The sequence below is a fragment of the Strix uralensis genome, chromosome 7, assembly GCF_047716275.1.
Source record: "Strix uralensis isolate ZFMK-TIS-50842 chromosome 7, bStrUra1, whole genome shotgun sequence".
Taxonomy (NCBI): Eukaryota; Metazoa; Chordata; class Aves; order Strigiformes; family Strigidae; genus Strix; species Strix uralensis.
This window is the reverse complement of record NC_133978.1, coordinates 34,158,460-34,185,064: the sequence shown is the minus strand read 5'-3', so window position 1 is coordinate 34,185,064 and position 26,605 is coordinate 34,158,460. Positions and strand designations below refer to the sequence as shown.

At 34.7% G+C, this 26,605-nt stretch overlaps 1 protein-coding gene across 5 annotated transcripts in view; it reads right to left on the bottom strand.

Moving 5' to 3' along the window:
- The window catches only part of ATRNL1 (attractin like 1), a 576,314-nt gene that overhangs the window by 273,054 nt on the left and 276,655 nt on the right, over positions 1-26,605 (bottom strand). For all 5 annotated transcript variants that reach the window (XM_074875364.1, XM_074875362.1, XM_074875365.1 and 2 more), the window contains exon 26: positions 15,816-15,894. In XM_074875364.1, the coding sequence (XP_074731465.1) occupies positions 15,816-15,894 (79 nt within the window). The remainder of the gene's footprint in view (positions 1-15,815; positions 15,895-26,605) is intronic.

Genomic DNA, 26,605 nt, shown 5'->3' with positions numbered 1-26,605 from the left:
CTTATTCAGAAGACTGTTTACCTATAGTTTGAAAATCTGATTTCTTTAAGACAGTAATGTGAGGGCACTGATGAGTAGATAAAGCTTGCTCTTAACATGAACCCTGGGGAAAATACTGCCCTGAGTAAAATAGTGCAGAGTTTTCATACAGGAAAAAATGTGTGAACCAAGTCAATGTTTTTCATATGAAATGTAAAAAAATGCAATTGATTTCCTACAAATACCACTAACATATTTTTGACAGACTGCAGCTTCAAGTTCTTCAGCTGGTGGTTAGCAGTCTAGTAAATACTGCTTTTGAAATTAATTGCATCCCAAACTGCTAACAGAGGGCCAAGTCCCACTGAGGGACTAAGCCTACAAGGGGCTGAATCTCTGATCAGCGAAATGTTTTGTAAACACTTACACTACTTTCCCACCTGGAGGACACTGAGCAAAATAGTATGAAAGTGCTGCATGACAACTGGTTGCCTGAGGCCTCCCTCTGTTACGGGGAGAAAAGCAAAGCTATTATTTTCAGACAAATATATTCTGCAGCTTATGTTGGAAAGAATTAAACAAAAGAAGAAAGGAATTTAAAAAACCACAAACAGACAATACTTCTTGGAGTAAGAAGTCTCATAAACTATGAATATGTGTACTGGATGTAGGAACGCTGTAGGATTGAGCAGTAAAAGGGCACCTACAGAGCTTAAGAATTGGGATGCAATGAAAAAGTGAAGCCAGTGATCAAGCTGGTAGCAGAAATAGCGTCCCGTAAAATATTTGGATTAGAGAAAGATCCTTCAAAGATAGCAGAAACTTTTCAAAATTATATCAGACCGACCTGAGAGAGATGCCAGCAAAATAGAGGGATATAAACTCTTCTTCATAAGATTATCTATGAATGAGAATTTTACACTGGTTGACAGTGAATTTTTGACTGTATCAACTACTAGAAAAACCTATTTACTGCTGGGATGCCAGATTATATTTCTTAATATCCTATTTTGCTAGCAATCCAGCTAAATCACCTTATTTCTTTATGTTAGAAATATATACTTACTTGCCCCTTCCATCAAAAAATTTTAATCTAAATGAAGCTGCTTACCTTCCACTAAAAGAGGGATTTTCAGCCTGTAGATAAATATCTTTGTCAAAAAAGGTGTTTGGTAATAGCTTCTACGCCATAGCATTATTTCCAATTAATAACAGCCTTGTAAGCAGACATACAAAAATTAAAATAAAAAGCAAATTGTAGGTGTTTTATTCATTTGCTATTTGCATGTATTTCAATTGGTAAAACAATTTAAAGCAATTTAATAAAGCTATAATTTAGCTCATGTCACACTGTGCTTGATCCAAATTTTTTACCCAAAACCACTGTTTAAGCACAAACAACATGGAAAAACTAATAGCACATTTAAATACTGATAATGTCCCAAACACTATTTCAACAGCACAAATGTCCTAATTTAACACTATATTAATTTTAATTAGATTTTGCATTTCAAATAATTTTTGCTTAAATTGTATGATTTTATATAATTTGTATCAATGATTCACGATAAAAGGAAAGCCAAAGGTCATATGTAAATTATTAATTATATAAAGGAAGAAAGTATGCTTAAATTATGTTAGCTTCATGTCAGCAAACAACAAGCGATGCTGAAAGTAGTGGAAATATATTTTCCATCTGCAGGACAGATAAATCACCTGTCATAGGATACAGGAATGCAAGAAAAATGATTCACAAAATGCAGTATTATACTTCTGATAAGAATTCTGCACATGGGCTAAACAGTGCTGTTGTAAAATATATGTACATGTATTTTAGGAGACCAGTGAAACTGGTTCAGCTAAAGGAGAACCAGAATAACTGCAAAAATATGTATTATAGGGGGAAAAAAAAAAAAAAAAAAAGAACCCAGCAAAAAACCTGCTTAATTTCTGATCTGTGTATGGTTTTTGATTTTAATCTCAAATAAGCTACCTTGCCTTGCCTGCCACTTTTGTAGAGAAGCCAGTAGATTTGTACAATGAAGGCAACGTCAGGTCCAGAACAATTAATCTAGCTCAAATCATGAAACCAAAAAATACAAATAATAGTTGAAGTTAAAGAAAAAAAATAAAATCACAGGGTGGCCCAATCAGTCAGTTGGATGGACATCATGGATATAAACTTAAATGGTATAAAATGTAAGGGACTAGTTTTGACCCTGATTTTTAAGTATATGAGATTTTTCAAGTTTTAACCACAGTATACAACATCAATAACATCAAAGGCTGCATTTATGCATGCTAGATTTATAAAGAAGAAAGCTGACACTTAAAAGCCTTTTTAATGGAAAAACAACTGAACTTCTGGATAATTACTTGCCTTTATCGTCATTTGGGACACAGTTTTGCAATGCAAGTATAAATATCAAATTATGTGGATTTTAAAATAGTCTTTAATGAGGAAGTGCAGGTCCAGTTACAGCACTATTACAGATATACGCTGCTGTAATTTCATATCATCTAGCAGGAGGCAGTCTAAGAGAAGTTGTGGATAGCCCCTCCCAGGAAGTGTTCAAGGCCAGGCTGGATGGGGCTTTGAGCAACCTGGTCTAGTGAAAGATATCCCTGACCATGGCAGCAGGGGTTGGTCCCTTCCAACCCAAATCATTCTGTGATTCTACGATAAATAAAAATGCTATTGATATGCACAAAACACCTCTGCCTGACTTCAGCATGAAGTGGGTTTTTTAAATCATAAGATCATATGGTTAAAAGAGGCCTCAGGAGACTGACAAGAGACCATTCACCCCCCTGCAAAGACATCTCCGTCTTCTAATTTCTGTTCTATATTTGCCTACCCCACTCTTAAAGGCCTTCAATGACAGAGAGTCTCCAGAATCTCTAAAACAATCTATTCCAGAACTACACTACACTAATCATTATAATTTATTATTTTTCATTGTGTCAGCTGAATGTTCTTTACTGCAACACAGGCGTCTCACTTTTTGTCCTTTCTACAACAGATACAGCAAATGCATTATTTCATTCCCTACTTGCAAGGCTGTTATCACATCTCCATGTTTTTCTTTTGCACTATACATCTACAGACAGACAAACTTCCCAGTTGCTCTCCTCTGAACAGTTCCAAATGTTCCATACACTTTTTGAACTGGAGTGTCAAAACTGGACATGATGCTCCAGTCAATGCCATACTCAGTGAATTAAATGCCTTAGAGTTACTACTTCTACCAATGCAAGTCAGTAATATATTCCTTTTTTGTAACTAGGTTGCTGTTTACTTACATTCAGCTAGTCAGCCTTTTTAAGCTACTGATCAGTTCTGAAGAATTGTAGCACAGCCAGCTTTTTCCTCATGTTTCTGTGAAGATGATTATTTTAACCAGGTAAAAAGACTGCATTTACCAGTATGGATATTCTCTCCAATTTGTAAAGATTATTTTGAAGTCTAATACTTCCTTCAACACACTTGCAACCCAGCTTCTAGTATCTGCAAATTTAATAGATGTATTCTCTAATTGTATAACTTAGATCATTAATAAAAACACTGACAAGTTCTGGAGCTAGGTCTAATCTTTGAAGTTAACCTGTAGTTCATGCAGCTAACTACAGTCAACATCTAGCTAATATGTTATTTTACTGATAATTAACATCTAAGTATGTTTTCCTGACCAGTTTTGCACCTACTCCACAGCTATGTAATCATGACAATGCTTCCTTGCCTTATTTATTAAAGTGATAGACTTTTTAAAGCCTTTATAATGCCAAATTGTACAAGCATCAGATGCTTTCCCCTCCATTCAAAAGGACTGTTATCCTACCTTGGAAGAAAAGCATATTCTTTGCATGTGATTTGGTTCATGAAAAAATATCTAGGCTTTTAATCTTTTTTTTTTCCATAGGTGCTTACAAACAGCTTCGTTTTTGTTGAAGGATGTTTCTGGGAATTTACAGACTGTAATTCTCTGGCTCCTCTTTTCCTTCCTTTCTACCAAAATGATTTATGTTCATTGTTTTCTATGAGCTTACCTTATACTGGATGTTCTAAACAGAGGTGAAACTGGGACATTTCATGCATTGTTGATTTAGTCATTAACAACATTTACAATTTGGACTTGCTTTCCATGTGAATGAGGAAGGGGACAAGTTCAGGAATATTACTTATGGACACTGTTAAGGTATTAAGTCAAAATAGGGTGTGTCTGATACTTGCACGTGGGTCACATACACATGGGTATGGTATTTTTGTAACATGCACCCACTGTTCTGGAAATATTATTCCTTAACTTCCTGAAGGCATAAATTATTATGGTAGGTAAAAAGTAGTGCAAAAATCAGTATTGTACATCACTGAACACATAATGCATAAAATCCTAAGAAATGGGTGATTGCTTTTAATTAACGTGAAAATGAAATACATATGAGATATTTAATACTTTCATAATGTATTTTATCAAATATTAAATATATCTTAAATATAACAAATTAAAATAACAGACTGTATTTCACAACATGTTTGTATCTCTGATTAGTATCAATGTACCCAGACAAAAATTAAGAGAGCAATCCAGTGTCCATTTCAGTCTTTTCCTGCCTAAATGGACAGATGCCTAAAGAAATTGCCTATAGACAAAAAGAGGATTATCAGGGAATAAAGAAAACTGGTCTTGAGAATAAGTTACTCCGATTAATAGCAACAGCATCTTTAATGAAAAGCATGTAAAGAAGACCTTTACAACTGATTCCATTCAACAGATGGCGAAACTGATGGCCCAGACAGCAAAGCAATTTGCACAAGGGCACCCATAACACCAGTAAGTACATGACTGTCTTCCAAAGCCAAACCTCTGGTTGGAACATGCTATTCCCTGCCTTCCTCCTCCAGTAGTATTTCTGACGATGGCTGCACAAATACAGAAGACTAAGAAACTATAGCTATTTAGATATGGTAAGTCTAACTGGGAAACTGGGATTTTCAAAATGTATGTGCATCACAGAAAACCAAAAAAGCTCAAGCTACAGGGTTCATTGTGGTTTCATTTTTTTTAATTACATGTGGGTCAATTGACTGTTAAAGCAGTCTAGAGTAATTTACTGATATTACAGTTTAACTGCCATGGTGCACTTAATTCAATAAATTCCAACCAAAATTTCAAACGGTATTCTGTTTTCCAGAAACTACTTGTGTATAAATTGATAAAAATAATTGATAAACTTGTGTATAAATGGATAAAAATAATGGTCTGTTCAAATATTCATATTCCCTATAGTACTTTTGCTACTATACAGCTGTCTTAAAATATTACATTAATTTTAATTAAATTTTGCATTTCAAAGCATTTTTTCCACATATAGTATGTTTTTATGCGACTTCTGTCAATACTTGAAGATAAAAGGAAAGCCAAAGGTTATATGTTAATTATTAATTATTTGTTGAAAATGAATGTAATGAGCTTAGTTTATATCAGGTCACCCTAACTCTCAACTATTGTTTGTGAACTGTTGGAGCAATAAAAACTATAGCTCCAGAAAGGATAAACATCGCATTATTACATCCTTGAGAAAGAATAACTACTCTACCTTTTTGTAGACTGTGTCGTACACCGATGCTTTCTTCTAAAGGATTTTTGGTTTTTTCTTTTTCCAGCCTAAGGTTCCACTGTTACTTTGTATTTGCAGGTTTCTCAAGAAATAAGCATATATATGCAAATTTTGTCACCATTATTTCCCTTCTACCCAGAGAAAGGGGAGAAGCCTAGAAGGTGCCCAGATGAACTGCACAACCACCGTTTGCTCAGAGGGATGACACCAATGAATGTTGGTATGTGAAAATATCTATAGAAAGCGGAGAAGTTCCCCACTGAGTTTCTTGACAGCAACAATACTGACAGTCACGGCACTGAACACATTCTGCTGAGAGAGAAAACCCATTAATAGTGCAGGCACAGAAAAAATAAGTTGGTGAAGTTAACTAATTTCCAGTTGCATTGATCACTGCATGCTTTTCATTGAAAATTATTAAAGCTCTGACCTTAGCAGGGAGTCATCCACACACAAGAAACTTCAGTGCCTTCAAAAATTTTTTTTAAAGGAAGAAAAAATAATTGTGCATATTATCAACACTAACTTTAAGAGAAAAAAAGGCCAATGGGGTTATTTTAGAAAGCATGTACTATCCATGCCAGGTAAACAGAAAAGCAAACATTTTGGAATAGATTCAGGCATTATTAATTTATTCATTATTAATCCATCTTTAGTGTTATTCAATTTCACACATACAGAAATGTACCTAAAAATTAGCTCTGAAAAAAAATAATCAATACATTTGCAAGAAGTTGGATGTTTGTGGAAGCAGAGATATTTGTAGAAGAACATCAGTAATACTGACATCAGCTGTCTACAGACCAGTAGCAAATGCTCCATACATTACAAGCAACCAAAATTGTTGGCAGGATTTAATAACTTTTATAAGACATGACCGATTAACATTCAAGTGCAAATAAAAAGAACTTTAGTTAGAAAGGAGGAGCAGAATAAGAGAGAGGAACTATATATGTCTTCTAGGCTTGGACTTTGAGTTGTTCCCTGCTCTTTGGAGGAAGGACAGTTCTGACCTGTTGCAGGTGACTCACCTGGGCCAAAGTTGTCTACCCAGTGCCACTAAAATTGCTCCCAAATCTGAGAAAATCTAAGGAGGAACTAAAGAAGAGTATTTGCATTTCCCTCAAAGAACTCTTACTGTAAACCCTCAAACCTTTTCACTCTCTCTTCATAGCAGAGTTCTTCCAAGTCTCTAAGCTTTTTTCCTATTTGCACCTAAATCCACTCGCATTCTTACAGGGCTTTGGGGAATGTGAGGTTTGTTTGTCTTTTAATAGGGGACAAAAAATTGACACAATACTGCAAACACAGAGAAATACAAATGTAGAAAAGAGTCTTACTACTCTGGGCCCATATTCAACACCTGCTCTTTGTTTTTGTTAAGAGAAAAAATGAATCATCTGTTTTGGTGCAATCCTCTTTATTTACAAAGAACATATTCACCATACTCATTCATTTAACACTGTGGAAACAAATCCAAGCAACTTTTCTTCTCGGAAATTCAAAAGAAGTTATCTGGCTTCTTCCCAGGGCCCCACTAAGGATTGCCTTTCTCCCTGCCTGCTTCTTCTTCCTGACAGGTAGTTTGTTAAAAATTCTCCTAATGCTCTTATGTTTACAACTAGTCCCATGGAAACCTCTCAGCTCATACAGCTCAAAGGCTCTTTAGGCTCTGCCAAGTGTCCACTTGCCTCAGGCAGTCTTTTTCATTTTGGTCAGTACCCTCTTTGGCTTAAATCGCCTTAATTTTACTCTCCTGTTATAACGCTTGAAAGCTTAACCTAGCACACTTGCAGGATTTAACCAGGTCTGTGACAGGTAGCAAGAATTAATATAGTCCATTATAACATAGTATTATCTCCAGCAGTATTTTATACTAATATTTAGAAAGCTTGACTTTGATGATAAATGCTACTGAACAGAATACCACAACTGTTAATTTTAAAGTAATGTTATCAGCACTAATAACTACATCCAACCTTCCTCTATGCATACACCCAGGAATCACATAAAATGAAATTAATTTGTTTTGATTACTGCCTTTTAGGATTCTTCAGGCTAATGACACTACGCAAATGTAAGAAGGAACTTTGGTTATCATGTTAAGAAAAGTGAACAATTTTCTTCTCCCCGTCATATGTATATATAATTAAAACACCTACTTAATTTGTGTTTTCTCTCATTTATTTATTTTTTTAGGAAAGAGAAGTAGCCCACAATTTTCCTTGCAAAATCTATTGTCATCTGTTATCTTCTTTACCTTCTGAATTTTTGTGGAATGAAGAAACAGACAGATCTGTTAGCAAGCTTTCACAAATGCCTTGTGTTAGGTAAAAGTGGGTATTTTATCTGCACACACACACCGGTTTCCAATGTCTTTTACATGTACTTGTTTAAAAAAAACATGTTTACATGTACTTTAAGAAAAAAAAGGACTAGAGGTAGGAATGAATTTTCATAGCTCAGGTGTGCATCCTTGGATAGCTGATTTGGCTTTATTTCTGTTCCAAACTTGGTCACCAGAAAAGGTAAAGCCAAAAGCCAGCTCCTTCTCTCTACTTCCAACTTACAAATATTTTTCAGCATTAATTAAAAAAAAAAAAAAAAAGGAAAAAAATATTATCCTGCCAATTATCCTGCCACAGAAAATGGTAGTACAATATATAAGAAAATTATATACCTATGAGTTTTAAAGGACAACTTCAAGAGACAATATAATGTATAGTGTAATATAATGTTCGACAGGATGATTTTAAGATGAAACTGATAAACTTGTGGAAGGGAAAGTCTGCAAAGGAAACAAGATCACTAATTTTTGCCTTACAACATATTCATCCCATGTTTCAAGGTTTCCATTATCTACATGTAGTGTTTTCAAAGGAACTTTTTCACTTGATGCATAATTTGGCTTCTGTTTTTTCTCTACCTCCCCAGTGATTTTCTTAGTATAGTTAATTTTCTCCAGTCTACATACTACTTTAACGCTATTCCAACACATCTCTGCCTCCATACAGAGGGCACAGAGCTTTAGAACTGTGTTGGGCCCAAATACAACTTGGGTCAACTCTATGCAGTCAGGTCATGGTGAATTCCTACTGAAGATGGCATTTCATATGAAGAGTTGACACAAGACAGCTAGGATTACGTCCTGAGCTAAATGTCTCTGGCAGGAGACACACAGATGCCAATAACTAGATGAGGTCTTCAATCTCATACCTCTACTCCTATGATAACTGTTCATGAAACCTCTTAACACTGTATGATATTTTGAGATACCTGCATTTGATCAACTTTGTTTAACTCACACTGCAATCTTTCCAATATAATATTCAGTCTGTCACTGGTACCATTTAATACTTCTCTTTACAGAGAATAAGCATGATGTGAGCAGTGCTAATATAGGAATCAATCAGATGCTAATTTTTATGAAGCGGTAGTATTATAAACACAACTTCAATTTTATAAAATTAAAGCAAAGATTAACTCCCAATATAGGAGATTTGACTCATTGGTTCATTTATATCGTTAACAAGTCAGCCCCCCACAAGTATCAGAGTATATAAGTGAACACTGTGAAAACTGGGTGAGGTGAGTTGTCATTTGGAGGTGCCTCTTACACTGACTGCAGAGGGAGTCCTGAGACAAGATCTAGTGTCAACTAACTAGGCATATCACTTGAAAGGTTCATTCAGAGAGGAACCTAAATTTTAGGTTGGAGAGAATGAAGAAAACGTCAGCCTAAAATAAATGCCCCAGTTATCCTCAATAAAACTCGATCCACATTTGAAATAAGCAGTCATAGCTCAACTGATTTCAGAAGAGCTTGAGCAATATAACAAGTTGAGATTCTGGTCCTATGAATAGATCCTTTGACTTCAGTAGGATTACTCACACAGTCTATGAGTAAGAACATATAGATGTGTAAGATATTTGCTAAGCAACAGACAAGAAGCTACCAAAAAAGAAAGGTGTCTGTCTGTGAGGTTAACAGCTTTTAAATGTAAACCATATAATTCTGTAGACACCTACACACATGAATAGTATTACGCATTGGGGTACTTTAATTATATGTATTAATATTTCTTGGTTTCCTTATATTGGTAGTTCCTTGCCCACATTAAAACATAGAGATGACCCAAAGTCACCCTTTTGCTCCTTCAGTTGTTGTTCAAGAATACTCCATATTCTATGCATATTAATACTGCTAAATTAAACATGTTGTATTCCATAAACAGTATTATATACACCAAAAGCCATTATTGCCTTTTCTAAAAGGAACACTTTAAAAATGCAAGTGTCATTACAACAAAAAGTAAAAAAGCTCTAGCTGAAATTCACGTGTTGTCTACATTCATTAGTGCTATCGACATAAATGAACTTTCTTGTTCTTATTAGGGTTACCATAGAAATGAGCCTAAAGCTATTCCATGAATTGTTACTGCTATTAAGAAGTAGTCTATTTCAGTTTCATTTGTATGTTTTTAAGAATCTTTGAATATTCAGGATAACAAAACTACCTTGATATTAAAATTAAGGCTAGAAAGGTGGGATTTTTTAAAACAAATATAGGCTTATTTAATAAAATGAAGCAGTAAGTTGTGTGGCACCCACACGCTGTATAAAGCAAGCATTCTCTATAATTCCATGTTTTTATGCTTGTATATGCTATTCTTTCAGACAGGCAAATGGTGCACAGCTGACTGTATAATGAAATGCTATATATAAATATGAAAATTCCAATAAAGGAATGATATTAACCTTTAAAGTTAGGCAAGCACTTTACACATATAATACCATGCTTTCCAACAGTTTTACATAAATGTGCAATCATGCATTACTTCCTCATTGCTCAAGAGAATTATAGTGTATTACATGAGGAAATAAGATTCTAAGTCATCTTTTTGAGATGTGTAAGCTCTTTCTAGTGTGTAATTATAACAATATGTAAAAAAGATTTTCATAAGAAAAGATGTAAAACTGCATTTTAACTAATTGACTGATTCAATATACACAAATGTATATTTCAGACTAGACATAAGGAAGTCATTTTTTACAATGAGGGTGGTGAAACACTGGAACAGGTTGCCCAGAGAGGTGGTAGATGCCCCATCCCTGGAAACATTCACGGTAGGTTGGACAGGGCTCTGGGCAACCTGATCTAATTGAAGATGTCCCTGCTCATTGCAGGGGGGTTGGACTAGGTGACCTTTAATGGTCCTTCCAACCAACTCTATGATTCTGTGATTCTATATTATGACACGACACACATTGGCACACGAATGTGTGTGTCTATATGAGGGGACATCTGTATGTACATCAGTGATTGCATGCATTTGGATTAAAGATAACAATTCTTTAAAACATCTGGCTGAATAAACAGTACAAGGTATCTGTGCAGCAACAGCTTAACCTTTTGAAGGACAGATACTTTGCTAAAACATCTCAAGTAGAAGATGTGTAGTTTATAATTACATCTGTATGAGTATGTTAGTGACCTCGGCGTAATCTTGACAGCAAAAATAAAAGTTCAACACGCTATTAATAAGAAAGTATTTGGATGCAGATTTTATCTGCAGTGTGGTGCCTTTCAATCAGAAGTTCATGAGACAAAAACTTTGAGCCACTTCAAAACTGACAGGCAACCTATCAAGTTTTTCAGTAAAATGATCTATGAACAGATTCTCTTGTATTCATTCTCTACAGAAGATTGAATGAATACTTTAGATATGAAACATGCAGAGACAACAAATAATATTCTCTTCAATTTTCTTATTTAGTAAATCTGGCTGATACATCTTTTTTTTTTTTTTTTTTTTTTTTTATAAAGAAGGAAAACAGAGTCAGACTGAAACTTCATGGATGGGCTCTTGGGTGAATTCTGGATGCAAGAGGCCTAACAAATCTTTTGGGAGAAAATGACAGCTCTCAGTTTTTCATCCAGTGAACTAACAAGTAAAATTTCACCGAGAAAGGTACTGGTAGAAAGATTTGTGAGTCTTTAGAGGAAAAAGAAGGATGAGAGATTAAAACCTAGAGTACATATCTGATCTTTCTATGTAGTGTAAGACTTCTAGAAATGCTTTGCTGCTCCTAAACTTTGCAATACTTACCAACTCCTATAAGTTTTGCCCTTTGTCTACTCCTGCATGGATTTCCATGCTTACCTGCAAATGTTATCCTGCTCTGTAAGTAAGAATTTGAGGTTTGGTACCCACAAGAATGTTCCAAATTCCTTCTGATTTTTTTTCTCAAGAAAGATAGTGCCATAAGAATAATGTTTTGGAAATCGTCATCATATTCTTTATTATTCCTTTCAAGGATCAAGCTTCTCAGATGAGCAATATTTCACTATCTTACTTCAGTCTTTCTTAAAAACCTTTTTTAAAATGTCACGAATCTATGGGAGGGATGGGTGGAGGAAGGTGTCAAGGGATGCCAGGCAGGAGGTTGTTCATGTTCTCCTGCTCAAAGTTTCATTGATCTTTTTGGAACTATGAATTAAAAGAATGATACTTTCCATTTTCTTGTAATGCAGAAGGTGAATAACTTTGATGGTATAAGGTGAGAGAGAGTCTATATGTTGTTTCTTGCCCTTTCAGAAGGCAGGAAAGAAGAGAAGCTCAGCCAGAAGTTAAAGTATAAATATAGATGTTCAAAAAGCCTTAGATAAAGTATATCTTAAGAGGCAGCAATGTAAGTAGGAAAAAGATGAGAACTAAAATGTTGTTATGAGTAAAACAAAAATTACCAAAACTCAAGGACTTGGCTTAGGGAAAAAGGATTTCAACTAATTAAATCAAAAGAATAATAGATATGGGAAAAGCAAAGTTCAATTCAGTGTTGACAAACATCAGCTAAAGTCTTTGGGAGAGTCAATTTATTTATTTATTTTCATATATATATATAAAAAATAGTTTCTTACTTGTACATATAACAGAGTCTAAATGCAAATGAATTGCTCGGTAAGATTTGGGCAGTGCTCTGACCAGTGGAAAGCAAGTATTTGCTCAATGAGCAATGAATTAGGAAAGAAACTGGAGAGAAAATCCCTAAATTCATGGGAAAATTGAGACATCCCCACCACACAATGCAAACAACTTGCTCTTACTTTGTATTGGATTTAGGACATGCTACATTCAGTTTGGAATCAAGAATGACCCAATTTAGCCTAGCATTAAAGGTAAAAAAGGACAAAGTTCTGAATTTTCAGATACATATAGAAGTCTACAAAAACTTTAAAAAAAATATTTTCTTACCTCAACAGCCTGATAAAATTAATTAGTAAAAGAACACAAGAACTGGATAATAAAGTTTCTCCTCCTCTAGGGGAAAACAGACTGCAATGAACAATAAATGGATGCATAGCTATTAACAGCATGCTTTTTCATATCTGTGTTCTTGTTATATTTCACTTCTTACTGTAGCCTGTGTCCATACTGAAGGTAACACCTAAAGAGTCAAACATTCCTGTCATTCAAGAATGATAAGAAATCGAAAGCTCATCTGCTAAATGGGCTTTAAAAGTAGGTACTTCAGCATTCTTTTCAACAATAGATTGCCTTCTACTTGTATGTTGTTCATACAATTTATTTGTAGCACTTCATTCCAAAACCTTGCAAAATATGCTACCTATAAAAACAAGTTCTCTGATCTAGAGTAAAGGAAAACATTACATGGAATGTTATCGAAAACTTGTATTTGACATAAACTGCTGTTGATGTTCAATAGCAGATTGAAAATAAAGGAGATTTGCTTAAACATTTACAATTCAAAATGCTACCACAATCTAGGTACTCTTTCACAACTCATTTAAAATAGGAAAAAATATATACTCATGTAATTTTTAAATTAAAGAAGGAACATTTCTGAATGAGTGACAACTAAGTTTCTCTAGTTATATTTAAGGAAAACAAGGGATCAGAACTGAAGCATGGAACTCTGAGGATTGTAATCCAGTTGCCAAGTACTTCTTTCTATTTTGCTCTTCCAAAGAAGCTGATTTATGTTTATGTTGTATTTATCAGCCAGTTTTTATGAGCTTTCACACATCTCAGAAATGTTTTTGATGACATTAGGAAAATAAAACTTGGAAAACTTTAAAAACTTTTAACATGAGATTGTGTTCTTTATAGGATGATGCCTAGAGACTAGATTAAAAATACTATATTTCAAACATCCAGGAGAGTAACCATGGAAAACAGACTAGACCACCTCAATTTGTAAACTCATATGTTCATATCTGTTCTTAAACATGTCAATAATACAACCTTATTAACATGAGAAATGAAATCAAAGTAATTGCTACATTCCATCACAATACAATTTTGCACAGAACTATTGATGAGTTAAGTATTGAGACAAATTCAATCAAAATATTAATAAGTTGAATAGAATACTGTAGTTTAAAGTAACTTTCATCTGTATTTTGCAAGTAATAACAAATATGTAAGCACTTGCCCTTAGAGGGAGAATATGCTTAACAATATTCATCCAAATAAAAAAATAGCTAAATGAAATAACTACGATAATATACATTTTTCTTTGTAGCACCAGTACAAAGCTAAACCTGGGCATTAGTATGCTATGATTTCAGTGAAGGAAAATTTTAAGTGCTAGTTACCTGGCACTTTTAAAGCATATATAAATTCACTGTAGATCTACAGTAAAAAAAAAAAAAAAGTTATTTAAACATTCAAAGTGCCAGTATACTAAGAAACAATTAATTAGAGAAAGACTTGGCTATTTTTTTTAAATCTAGATTACACTACCATTAAGCAAGTGCTGTTTCCAAAAATTATCAAGAGTAGAAGCTTCAAGAGGTAAAAAGTCACTGTCTAAAAATTATACATCTTATGAGAACAAAATAAAATATGACAACTATCAGTATACAAAATGAAACATGACAACTATCAGTATACATCATCTGAATAATGCTATATACATGTAGTAGTATACTTAACCTACATTTAATCTCATCTAAATTTAATAATTTGTTAAAAGGTAAGAACAAATATTTAGACCAAATTTTCCAACACAGCTATAACGATTTAAACAACAAAAGAATAAGGTGACTTTATGCATGAATATTTATTGAAGAGCTTCAATTGTGCCATGGTTTTAATGGCAAAATTACTGATACTAATAGAGATAGAATTTTGCTTAGAATAAAAAAAATTTACAAACAAAAAAGATAATTAAAAAAGAAGTGTAAGCTCTTTGCAGAGAGGGTTGTCTCCTACTCTAAGTTCCAATGACTGTTGATAAAAACACAGCCTAAGTCACAGTATCAAATAGCTTCCTAGGAAGTTTGAGATGCTACTCTATGATCCTCTGTGTTCACTCAACTTACCAATGTTTTGCACTATTATTTTGAGATTACTGAGAGTATTGGGATACATTAAACAGCATAACCAGCCAGTCAAAAGATGTGATTATCCCTCTGTATTTAGCGTTGGAGCAGCCTCACCTTGAATACTGCGTGCAGTTCTGGGCTCCACAATTTAAGGATGTGAAGGTCCTTGAATGCATCCAGAGTGGTGCAACAAAGCTGGTGAAAGGGCTGGAAGGCATGTCCTGTGAGGAGTGGCTACGGACTCTGGAGTTGTCTAGTTTGGAGAAAAGGAGCCTGAGGGGTGACCTCATTGCTCTCTACAGCTTCCTGAGGAGGGGAATTGGAGAGGGAGGTGTTGATCTCTTCTCCCTGGGATCCAGTGATAGGACACGTGGGAATGGGTGAAAGCTGTGTCAGGGGAGTTTCAGACTTGACATTAGGAAGCATTTCTTTACTAAGAGGGTGGTCAAACACTGAAACAGGCTTCCCAAGTGGTCAGTGCCCCAAGCCTGTGAATGTTTAAGAGGCATTTGGACAATGTCCTTAACATTTTTTAACTTTTGGTCAGCCCTGAAGTGGTCAGGCTAGATGATCTTTGTAGGTCCCTTCCAACTGAAATATTCCATTCCATTCTATTCTATTCTAAATACCACACCATAAAGAAAATTTAGCTTTCTGCAATTTAGTGATGCAATTTGTTTAATTTTTGATAGGAGGAAGAAGAAAAATTTTCTTCTTCAGCATAAAAAGTCCAGGGTAAATAAAAATATTTAGAGGGATATTTAAATTGTGTACGCAGGAGAAAGTGGAAGTGTGATTGTTCATCAAAGCTCTCAACTTATTCTGAAAGATAAAGCTACTACAATAATCTTAAAGTTATTGATACCTCTCTCCGTCGAGAAGCCCAACAGGTTTGTTTGATTTTCCAAACGACAGCAGCTACCAGCAGTAAGGATAAGAAACAACTGTAATTACAAAAAAAAAAAAAAAATAATTGTAACATAATAGTCTGAAAAAACTTGAGTTTTTAGGGTATCAAAGGTAACAAAAATACATTTAACTGTGGAAAAAAAAACCCACAAAAATAGAGGAAAACTAAACTCCACCAGGGTGACAAACACAGTCAACCATCCAAGTTCAAAGTGAAATGAGAATGCACACTTCTGATGCTGTGGTTGTCTCCGTAAAATGCTATTACAGTCTTCATTAGCATGGGATAAGCCCTATTACAACTATCCACATACCCACAACAGTCTCGACAAATATCTACTGTATTTAGCAGATGGAAAAGAGGGTGAACTACAGAAAAAAATGATACCAATTTATACTTCTCTCAGTTTGTGAATTCTGAACAATTTCCTGGGATGCAGGAATGATAACTACGCAGGGAGTATAATTAGTTTGAGAAACCAGGTTTGAACATGACAATAGATTTGTTTTATCAAATTGAGTATTTCCATGGTAAATTGCCCAGGCAAAACATACCAAAGAACATTACAGTCACAAAGAACGTTACAGTCCCAAAGACAGAAAAAGAAAAAAATGATTCAGAATTATTAAACTTCTGCAGTTCACAATGAGAGCACATAACTTCTCTCTTGCTCAAATATTTTTGTATTTGTAACATTTAGTCCATAAAGGATTTTGGTCGAAAGATACTGAATTCTCAACCTCTTTTAGTGAATTTTGTATACTGGCAAAAAGCCTCTAAAGTTGTCACCTAATGTAAGCAGTCAGATCTTTTAATTTTTTTAGACAGTCTTCCATAAAAGTATCTGGATTTTCCAGCTGTGTGAAGAACTTTCAGTCATGTTAGCACATCTGCTGTACATTGTTTTCAATTAATACAATCCTATAACTATTGAATTATACTAGTTACCTGTATATTTTTTTTGTCAAAAAGCTTCAAAATGTATTCTTTAACTAATATGGGAAATAGAAACAATTCCCTGAAGTAGTATAGTTCAGAGGAGTACTGTGCATAAATGCAAAATATAATAACTATCCAAGCAGTAACACCAATGTTTCCCTATATCATGCTGTAAGCAGAACTGAAATTATGACCTAGAAGATACATCTTCAGAAGTAACAGCTCATGGCATTCAATTTTTACCCATAATATGGAGACTATTAGAAACCTGTTTATGGCAACTGTAGTTTAATGTCACTATTAAGGTAATGGAATGAAAGTGCCCAAGCATTCCTTGGTCTGCAAGCAACAGAATCAGCTGTACCACCAAATAGTTGACAACAAAAAGTACCATTGCTCTGAGTATGTTCAAAAGTCAGTCTCCTTAACACAAGCTTTCCTTGACTTCTATCAGCATCTTATTCACTTAAAACTTTTCACTACAAACTTTCAAAATTCTTTTTTAGCAGCTTCTTCTTTGAACACCCATGAGAAAGCCTGCCAGAGTGAAGCCAAGTTTGAAGGAGAAAAGTACCAAATATATAAAGTGGTTTGGACATAGGATGCTCAATTAAAATTAACAGCTTGGGCTTCTACTTAAGAGACTTAATTCTGTCTGTTTAGCTGCAAGAAAGCTGATTGTTCTGAACCTGAAAGGAAAAACTGGTTAAAGGATGTTTCTAGATGCAAAGTTTGACTTTCCTCTTAACAGCCAATGTCAATCACAATTTTTTTTATAGCAGTTTTTTAACACTCTTTGGGACTTAGGGATTTTTATGGAAAGCAAGATATATTCTCTCTCTCTCCTTGTAGGGTCAATTTAAATAATTCTTTGAGCTTTTATTGGTTCTTGGCACAGATCCTTTAAAAAACAAAGGTACTTGGACTTTTGAATGGTTCTGATCAATGGATCAGAACAGTACGGCATATCTAAGAACCATTCTGCCAATAGAAAATTGTTGGTAGAGTCAAGGATCTGTAATAAAAGGATGTGAGAGGGCAAGTGCTAGTTCAAGAACCTCAGGGAATTCAAAAGAGAAATCTCAACCTTACACTTTAATGAATCTCAGGGTAAGTCATCTGTCTACATGGGTCTTCACTGAAAGGAACTAACACAGTAAGAACATTTTAATTGATACACCACTTTATTAACAGAGTATTTCTTACTAGAAGAGTTTCTCTTAAAACTTTTTTACAACAAAATATCTAAGTAGCACAAAGAATGTCATGACAGAAACTGATCATCAGAGAATATTCACCGTTTTGTTTAATGCATTACTCCAGCTGATGTACTGATTTCACTTTTTAAAATTTGGTTTTGGCTGTCTCTCTTTCTCCAGTCGCCTTCGAAAGCAAGTACAAATTGACTGTGAATTTATACTTGGTGTCTAGGGAAATGCAGAACAAAAAAACCCCACTGACCACCAGAATATATCCAATTTTGCAGCAACATCCTTTAATCTTTTTAAACCAATAGCTGCTTACAAATACTATTTCCCTGAAATGTTTTCCCTACCATATACTGTATTGTCTAGCTAGTAACTGCAACAGATGCTTAGGGGCAACATCAGAGTACTGACATGCTGCTATAAATTAGCATGCTGTGCATGAAGTAAGGGTAAGGCATCTCATTTACTCTTATCCTCCTCTATACTCCTTCCAAAAAAAACTAAATTAGGGAAATATCGGCAACTCTGTTTAAAATTATGAACTCAAAGCACCTGGAATTTGAAAAAGATGAATACAGTCAGGAGAGCTGGACAAAAGAAACTAAGCGAGCTTTGCACTGTGTGATTGCTTCATTATGACCAGGAACTGGATCTCTTTCCTTCGAAAATTATGTCCTTCACTTTTATTAATTTCTGGAACAATTCTCTTAAGCTATTAGAAGAAAAAAAATGAGAGTTCTGGCTGAAAAACTTCATCTAAATTGCTTCTGTACTCTGTACATCAATGGAGCTGGGTCACACACTGAACTTTCCTGTCATCAGTCAAAACATTGTTTAGTTTACATGCCAAGTCAAAATCAGAAATGACTGTTTCAAAGACACACCGATAAAATAATATAAATCACTGCAAACTACAGCATTGATAATGTGAATTGTTTACTTAACACTTTTGTATGATATTTTATTGGCAAGTAAACAAGAAATATTTTATTTTCTTCTCTGTTTTTTTTTTTTTAAATATAAATACTCAGAAGGAAAAAAAGTATCAAAATTCATGTTAATGAAGAGAAACAAGACATAGAAAATAGATTTTGTCAAACTAACCTGGTTCCAGGCCGGGGTGAGATAATAGCCTTGGTTTATTTAGGGCAATAAAAATTAAAGCTGACTGCAAAGGATCTCACAACATTGAAAGACTTGGCAATAAAATAACAGAATGAAATTCAGTGCCAATGAACTGAAAGCAATGTATACAAGAAAAAACCAAAACTCTCTAGCTACAAATACACAATGATAGGTTCTAAATTAGCAATTACCACTCAAGAAAATGGTCTTGAAGTCATTGCAGATAGTTCTTTGAACATATCAGCTGAATGTTTAGTGGCAGTCAAAACAGCAAATAGGATGTTAAGAGAGATTAGAAAAGGAATAAAGAACAAAACAGAAAGTATTGGGATGCCAGTGCATAAATCCATAGTATATCTGTATCTTGAAGCACCCATCATCTCATCTCAAAAACACTATGTTGAACTTAAAAGGTATAAAGGAGTACAGTCAACTGGGCTAGGGGAACGTAACGGTAGTAGAAATAAGCTCTTTTCAGTTTTGAAACAATAGGGAGTGGAAGTGAGACATAATAAAGATATTAACATCATAAAGAAACAGTATAACAGCAGGACAAACATAGATGGATGCTGTCCAGTCCCCCAGTATACTTCCTAGCTCCTTCTTGTGACAGAGATACAAGAAAAGAAAGCACAATTACAAATAGCGTGGTAAAACAGAGATCAGTGCAGTGCATAATAAATGAATTAAAAATTGGCCAGCTGACAGCTAAAAAATGAATTGCCAGAAGGGGACCAACATCAGAAAAGGAAACTTCTAGATGGGTTTGCAAGGTTCCCAGAGCATCAGATCCAGTCTGGTTTGACAAGACTGATATATAATAGTGGAGAGCTCTATGCATGACACAAAGACTGAAAAAGAAGTGGTTAATAGCAAGGAGGACAAAGAAATCACACAGTGTGCCAATCGGTCAATTGTACCTATTTCAACAATCATTTATTTATTTATGTATTTTTAAACACAATCACTGCTAAGTTGTATTTACAAGGATAAGGAATCCAGGCCTCATTTACAGAGCAAAGGATATATATTCCTCTTGTAATGAAGAAATTCCCAAAATAATTTAGAGATCAGTGAGAATGACCAACTCAGTATTAATTGCTGATGGGATGATGAAACAAAAAAAAGTTAAAACAACCTGAAATATTCAGGTGTGCAGTAGTAATCAGTACTTGGGAGATGAATTTATCACTCTAAAAAGTATTGCCAAAACAGATACTATTAGACTTGTTCTTGAAATTCTGGTATTTGCGGTTTTTTAAAGGAGGTTGGAAACATGGAGAGAATAGAAAGAAGAATCACAAAAAATATTCAAAGGTTAGAGAAAATCTTTTACTGACATTGATGTAAGAAGCTCAATCATTTCACTTTTCAGAAAGATCAAGTGGTGACTTGCCTACAGCGAGTATAAATTTCCATGGGGAGAAAATACCAAGGCTCTCATTCATCTAGCACAGAAACACATGGTAAGAAACAATGGCTGGAAGGAGACACATTTGAATTAAACTCAGACATTATTATGATTTATTTTCTATATCATAAAATAATGTTACATATAGTGAAAAAAGATTTTACTATGATGCAATGACCAGATAATCTAAGATACAGAAAATGGATGGATGGTAAACAGGGAGTACCAAAAATAAATGTGCTTACACAGACTCATCCACATGGTCACAGATTTGGTCCACCATTTCTGAGTCTCTAGTTGAGACTCTGAATGACACCCGAATAAACAGATAGCTGCCTTTGCAATGCAGATGGCTTATGAAATGCTGACCCAGAGTACAGAGCAAATGATTTTCTGCACTTCTAAATGTAAATCTTCTCAATAAGACAATTATCATGCTAAGATACACTTAAAACCACAGCAGGCCAAGCCTTATTAGGATTTTGTAGTCTCTGGAACAAAGAAATCATCTGCCAGAGGATAATGACATAGTTTGCACAGTTGCCCCTTCAAACCATGTGGAACAAAATAGGAGGAAACACTAAAAAACATGCTTGAAACTGAGCACTTCATCACTGGTGGCGTGTATTACAGGCTGATTGAAAGTTATCGTCTTACTACTAAGTAAGAGACAATAAACAATTAGAGAATGGATGAACTGAAGAGGAAGAAGCCTTGAGCATAAGTAATTTATGTCCAGTGCAGAGGAAAGTGGCCAAGAAAGGGCTGCAAGAGAAGAACAGGTTGTAGCAGTAAAGTCTAGACTAGGCAGATGACCTTCCCAGAAGAGCTCTGAGTAGTAAGAAAAGAGAAATACCGATTTAATAGAACACAGAAAAGGAAAACTGCAAGGAATAATTACTGCCTGCATAACTATTTTGCAATATACAGAGTAAATTTTTAACTTACAGAGGTCATATTTAGACATATTTAGTGCAGTTCACAGACCTGGGTGAGGAGTGAGAGGGCAGTGTTTCTCATAACTGAGAAATATTCTTTTTTTTTTGGTTTGTGTTTAGAAGGCAGAGTGAAAACTGTGAAGAGAATTAGTGGATGTGTTGCTGGTTGGTATGTGCAAATTAAAACAAAACCCGTACATCATTTTTAAAGAAATTCAAATTGCAGAGATAAATACAAAGGAAAATCTGTGAAATTTAGTGGTCAGTATGGTTGGACTAGATGAATTAATGACACATTTCTGCCTTAAACTCTATAAATGCATTATAAACACACCATCAAATTCCTTTTTTTCATTACATATTAATGTCTATAAGTTAGATATTGTATCAAAAGAGTACTTGAGTTAAAATGAAATAATTTACTTATTTTTGCAGTAATGTAAAATGAACTATTTCATGAATTAAATATAAATATTTTAAGGACCTATATTGTAAATGGAAGGTAAACAGAACAAAACAAAATGTTCTATCCTTTGCTATTTCTTTTCTCATTCTCTTATTATTTAACATGCAAAGAGAAATTAAAATGTAAACATTCATAAATGAGTAATTGTTGTTTCCATGATTTTACTTAAGCCACTAATTTGCATAATGATTCAGTATAAATTTCCATATTGGATGAAACAAAACACTTTTCCAAACTTTACCTTAAATCTAGTATACTTTGAATTCTATTAAAATTAAAATTTTTGTGGGATTCTACTTCGAGCACCAGTCACATTTACTCATGTTACGATGGGACAAAGTACAGTAGCTCTGCACAGATGAGCATGGCACCAAGTCCCTAAGATATCACCAGTTAAGCCCACCTTGGGAGCAGCATATCTGTGCAGCACAGTTTGTCAAGACTGTTCTAAAAAATCACAAGAAAACCCATGGTTGGTTAGCTTCACCACAGCACCACACCAGCACTGTCATACTGTCACCATACTCAAACATGTGGCAGGCATGTCCTCAAATTCCTAGGGGAATGCCTGTGTGGCTGGTTTTGTGTGGATTGTGAGCGGGCTTTTGAAAGACTTCCCTGATTGTCACCACTGTTGTGCTTTGCTCAGACTGTGGAGCATCCTTGGAGCTCATGATGCAGAAGCTGAACTAGAAGATGTGCAATGTACACTCCAGACACAAATGGCCTTCAGTCCATGGAACTAAACTAGAGCTAGTCAAAAGTGAAAAAATGACAAGATGCATGTAGTGTGTATGTCAGGTTCTCAGCATCGTTTTACTCAATAGATGATTTCCTATTTGTCCACACTGCTTACTAATAGAGACATAAGCACCCAAAGATTACTTTCATAAAGTTATTTAGGTGCATAGCAGGCTCACTGACTGCCCACATGTGTATACATACACATATTTTAAAAGCTCCTCCCAATTCTTTTTCTGAAAATAAGAGTTGGGCCATCAAGTCAACTATTGCTTAATTACTTAAACCTTGCTGTGCTGAGTGAGAAAATAGTTAAAAATCCCTCTAGATCCACAAACCTCTTGCCCGTTGATCTCACTTTGTCAAGAACACACAAATGTACACTTCACTAAACAGTAATCTTAACAGTGATCCTACACTGTATTAATGTTTCTCCATACTAACTATGGAATTTTTAACCATGAACAAAAATAATAGTAAAAAAACCCAATGACAAATATTTTTAATGTAGATACATGCAAAGAAAACAAGTCTCATATCTAAGTTAACATTTTTAACTTAATATTGCAAATGTTTCCTAAGAGATCATATATACTGTTTTTCTAAGAACTGTTTTTCTGACATATTATTTACTATCTTTTTATTGGCAAATAGAGCAGATTTTAATTGATATGTTATAAAGCAAGCACAATTCTAAAATAAAAATAATTGAACAATTATTTTTCTAAAACCATGTCTTCAAATAGCAATTATTGTCACAGCAATTGATTTCTTTCATTGTACTTGACAAGAACATTGTGTTTATGATTATGATGTGCTAGGTTCAGCCATCCTTACTTGTGTTAACTAATATACACATGACAAGCAGCTTCAAAGATTTCAACGGGATTATCTGAAGTACAAAGCATTGTAAACATAATATTAGAAGTCTGATATGTATGAGAGCAGTATAAATTTTTTTATGTTTTTAATTATTAATTAAATTGCTTTGAATCACAGTTTTGCAAACACTGTTATAAGTAGGAATATTTAAATGATTAGCAATTCTGAACAACTCTGGGAATGAAGTGTTACAGCTCCAAATTAAAATGTGAAAAGACGTAGAGGAAAGTAGTCTTGGCTAGCATTGGAGTAGGATGTGCAGCTTCCAGTCTATGGTAATGCAGTGTGTGGGGTCAGGTAAATAAATCTTGACTGACCCTGGGGAGCGAAGACATATCAGCCAGTACTGCTTGTTTCCTGGTCTAAGAGCTCTGGCTGCCACAGCCAGGGAAACACGCTGCCTACCAAGCCAGCATTACCGTCTAAGTGACTCAGGAATGTTCTTCTGTTATTCTTGCTAGTCGTGAGAAATGATACCAGCACCAGCAGCTCCATGCACTGGCTGCACCCCACACTCAATTTTCTGGAGCAGATCAGCTAATAGCTGCAACCTCTCCCTCTTCAGCTACATATATTTTATTGTTGCACATGCTTAAATATGGCAGGGTTTTTTCCATCAGCTTAGATCTATGTCCCATTCTGAGTCAGATTTTTCCTGCTCCTGTTGTTTTAACAAAGCAATAGCTCCTGAGCTCCAACTTTTCTTCCACAGTTTCTCCACGAAATAAAGGAACCCAAGGGAAATTTAATTCAACTGTGAACCTTCAAATCCAAAAGCCATAAAAAGGGTTCAAGCCCTCAGTTCTTGCTTTCCAAACTGCGAAGTGAAAGAAATGCCTGAATAGGAAGTAAATTATCTAAGATGGTATTTAAAACTTCAAGTATTACCAAAAATCATTTAAATGCAAATTTGTATTTATTTATTTGTGTCTCAAATGGAATTCACACAAGTTAAGCAACACTTTTCAAGTTCATTTGAAACTAATTACATGGATAATTCTTCTTATCCAGATGACAGTGATTAAAATGCTATTTTTGGATGCAGTCCTGAAAAATCTATATGTTCCCATAAATAAATCTTACATGAAGTGTCTCATGAAAGTCACATAATTGCCCCTAAAATTCACTTCTTACATGTCTACAACTACCAACCTTATAAAAAACCAGAATAACAGCTAAAGAGAAATATATATGGTCTTCTACCAATCTCCCAGGCAGAACCCTATGCTTGGTAAGAATTGAAGGTAAAGGATATCCACATCAGATTTGTTTTACTGTGTCATGGTTGATCAACAGGAACAGCACACAGAGATGCAGTTCATAAAATTAATGACCAAGGTTTTAAAAGAAGATACACAAACATTACAAGGGCATAATGGAAATACCTTAGCTCATGGATTAAAAAATACATTCATATATGGAGAGTCAACTGAAGCCATTTTTCTTTAATATATGCAAAACTTCTTAAAGATGGTGATAGAAAATCTGTATACCCTTTTCTGCAGTTCACACAGCAAAGTAATTGCTATGAACAGCTCTGCAGGTGCAGAAAACACTAACACATAGTTATTCTAAGGTGAGAAAAAGCTGACAGTGTATATAATAGGGATCAGAATTTAGAATAAACTCAACTGTAAATGTTATCAGCTTTTCCATTTATTTATTTAACATTAAAAAAAAAAAAAAAAAAAAAAGGAAACCCAAAAGAATAGGATTCAAGGATTTCAGATTCCTGCATTTCAACATAGTGTTCTTCAATGCCATTCTAACGCCTATCAACAGTGCAGACTCAAGTTATACTCCAAGGAAACATCAAACCTTTGTGAAGATTTCCACCTAGTATCAGAGCAGTTCTTTTAACTGAGGAGAACAGAAGACCACATCTAAAGAATTTCCTACCCTGGTGTAGGAAAATACTACAATTACTATTTTCATAACATCTGTCTTAGAATCACACACAAACAATATTTCTGCTTGGAAACAGATGTAACTGGTACTTATCTCACTTAGAATGAAATAAAAGGAAGAAGGAAGACTGAGATGGAGCCACAGAATGAGTGCTTGGGCTGTTGAGTAAAAGTTCAGTTCAGAAAGTATATGTCAACACATTCTCTTTCCCTGGTAGATGAGACATTGATCGCTGACGATCCTGAGCTTTATAAATGACATATTTTCAGAGACAATAGGTTAGGGGGGACTTTACTCCCACATTATAAATTCCTGGTTTTCTCTATGTTAAAATCAGAGATTAGAAGTTTTTGTGAAGTAAAGAGAAGTCTGGCAGATCAGAGTAACAGATCTTTCTACAGAATTTCATCTCCCACAGAGTAGATGGATATGAAGATGAAAATTTGCTTCTATCTTGAAGGACTATTATTGACTATGGCGGGAAGACTGTAAAGGAATTCCTCACAAATAGTCTTATTCCCTGGTCTTATTGAGAAAAATACCTGGAAAACACAGGGATATTGTAACTTATAAAGAAAAGAGCCCTACTAAAATCTCAGACACAGTCTAGCTTTGAAGATGTCACATAACTGCATCACTACACCGATCACTGCAGGAGGCACATTCAGACATGAGCAAAAATTCTTCAGTGAATTTATTTTTAAAATGGCACATAGTGCTTAAATCTCAGAACTTGACATTACATCAGTAGTACTCAGGTGGGCATGGAATTTCATATCCTCAGCAGTATTTGATCCAAGCATCATTTTTTTAGTGTATGACCTGTGCTACAGCTATATCTTAAAGAGTATTCAAAGCAAAGTCCCTTTAAGAAATCACATTTTATACAGCTATGCTCAATCTTCTGAAACCCCAGATGAAGCAATTTATTTCAACTCCACAAAGGCAGCACTACCTTTAGATGCTTCCTGCACAACTCTAACCTGACTGTGATCATGAGATGATACTGTCGATCCAGTGTAGCTGGATTCTGTTGCATGGTTTGTACTTTTTTTCCCTTTTTTTAGGAATTCTCATTAACTAACCTTCAGGCCATCTGTAGCTGCCCAGCCAGACAACAACCAGAA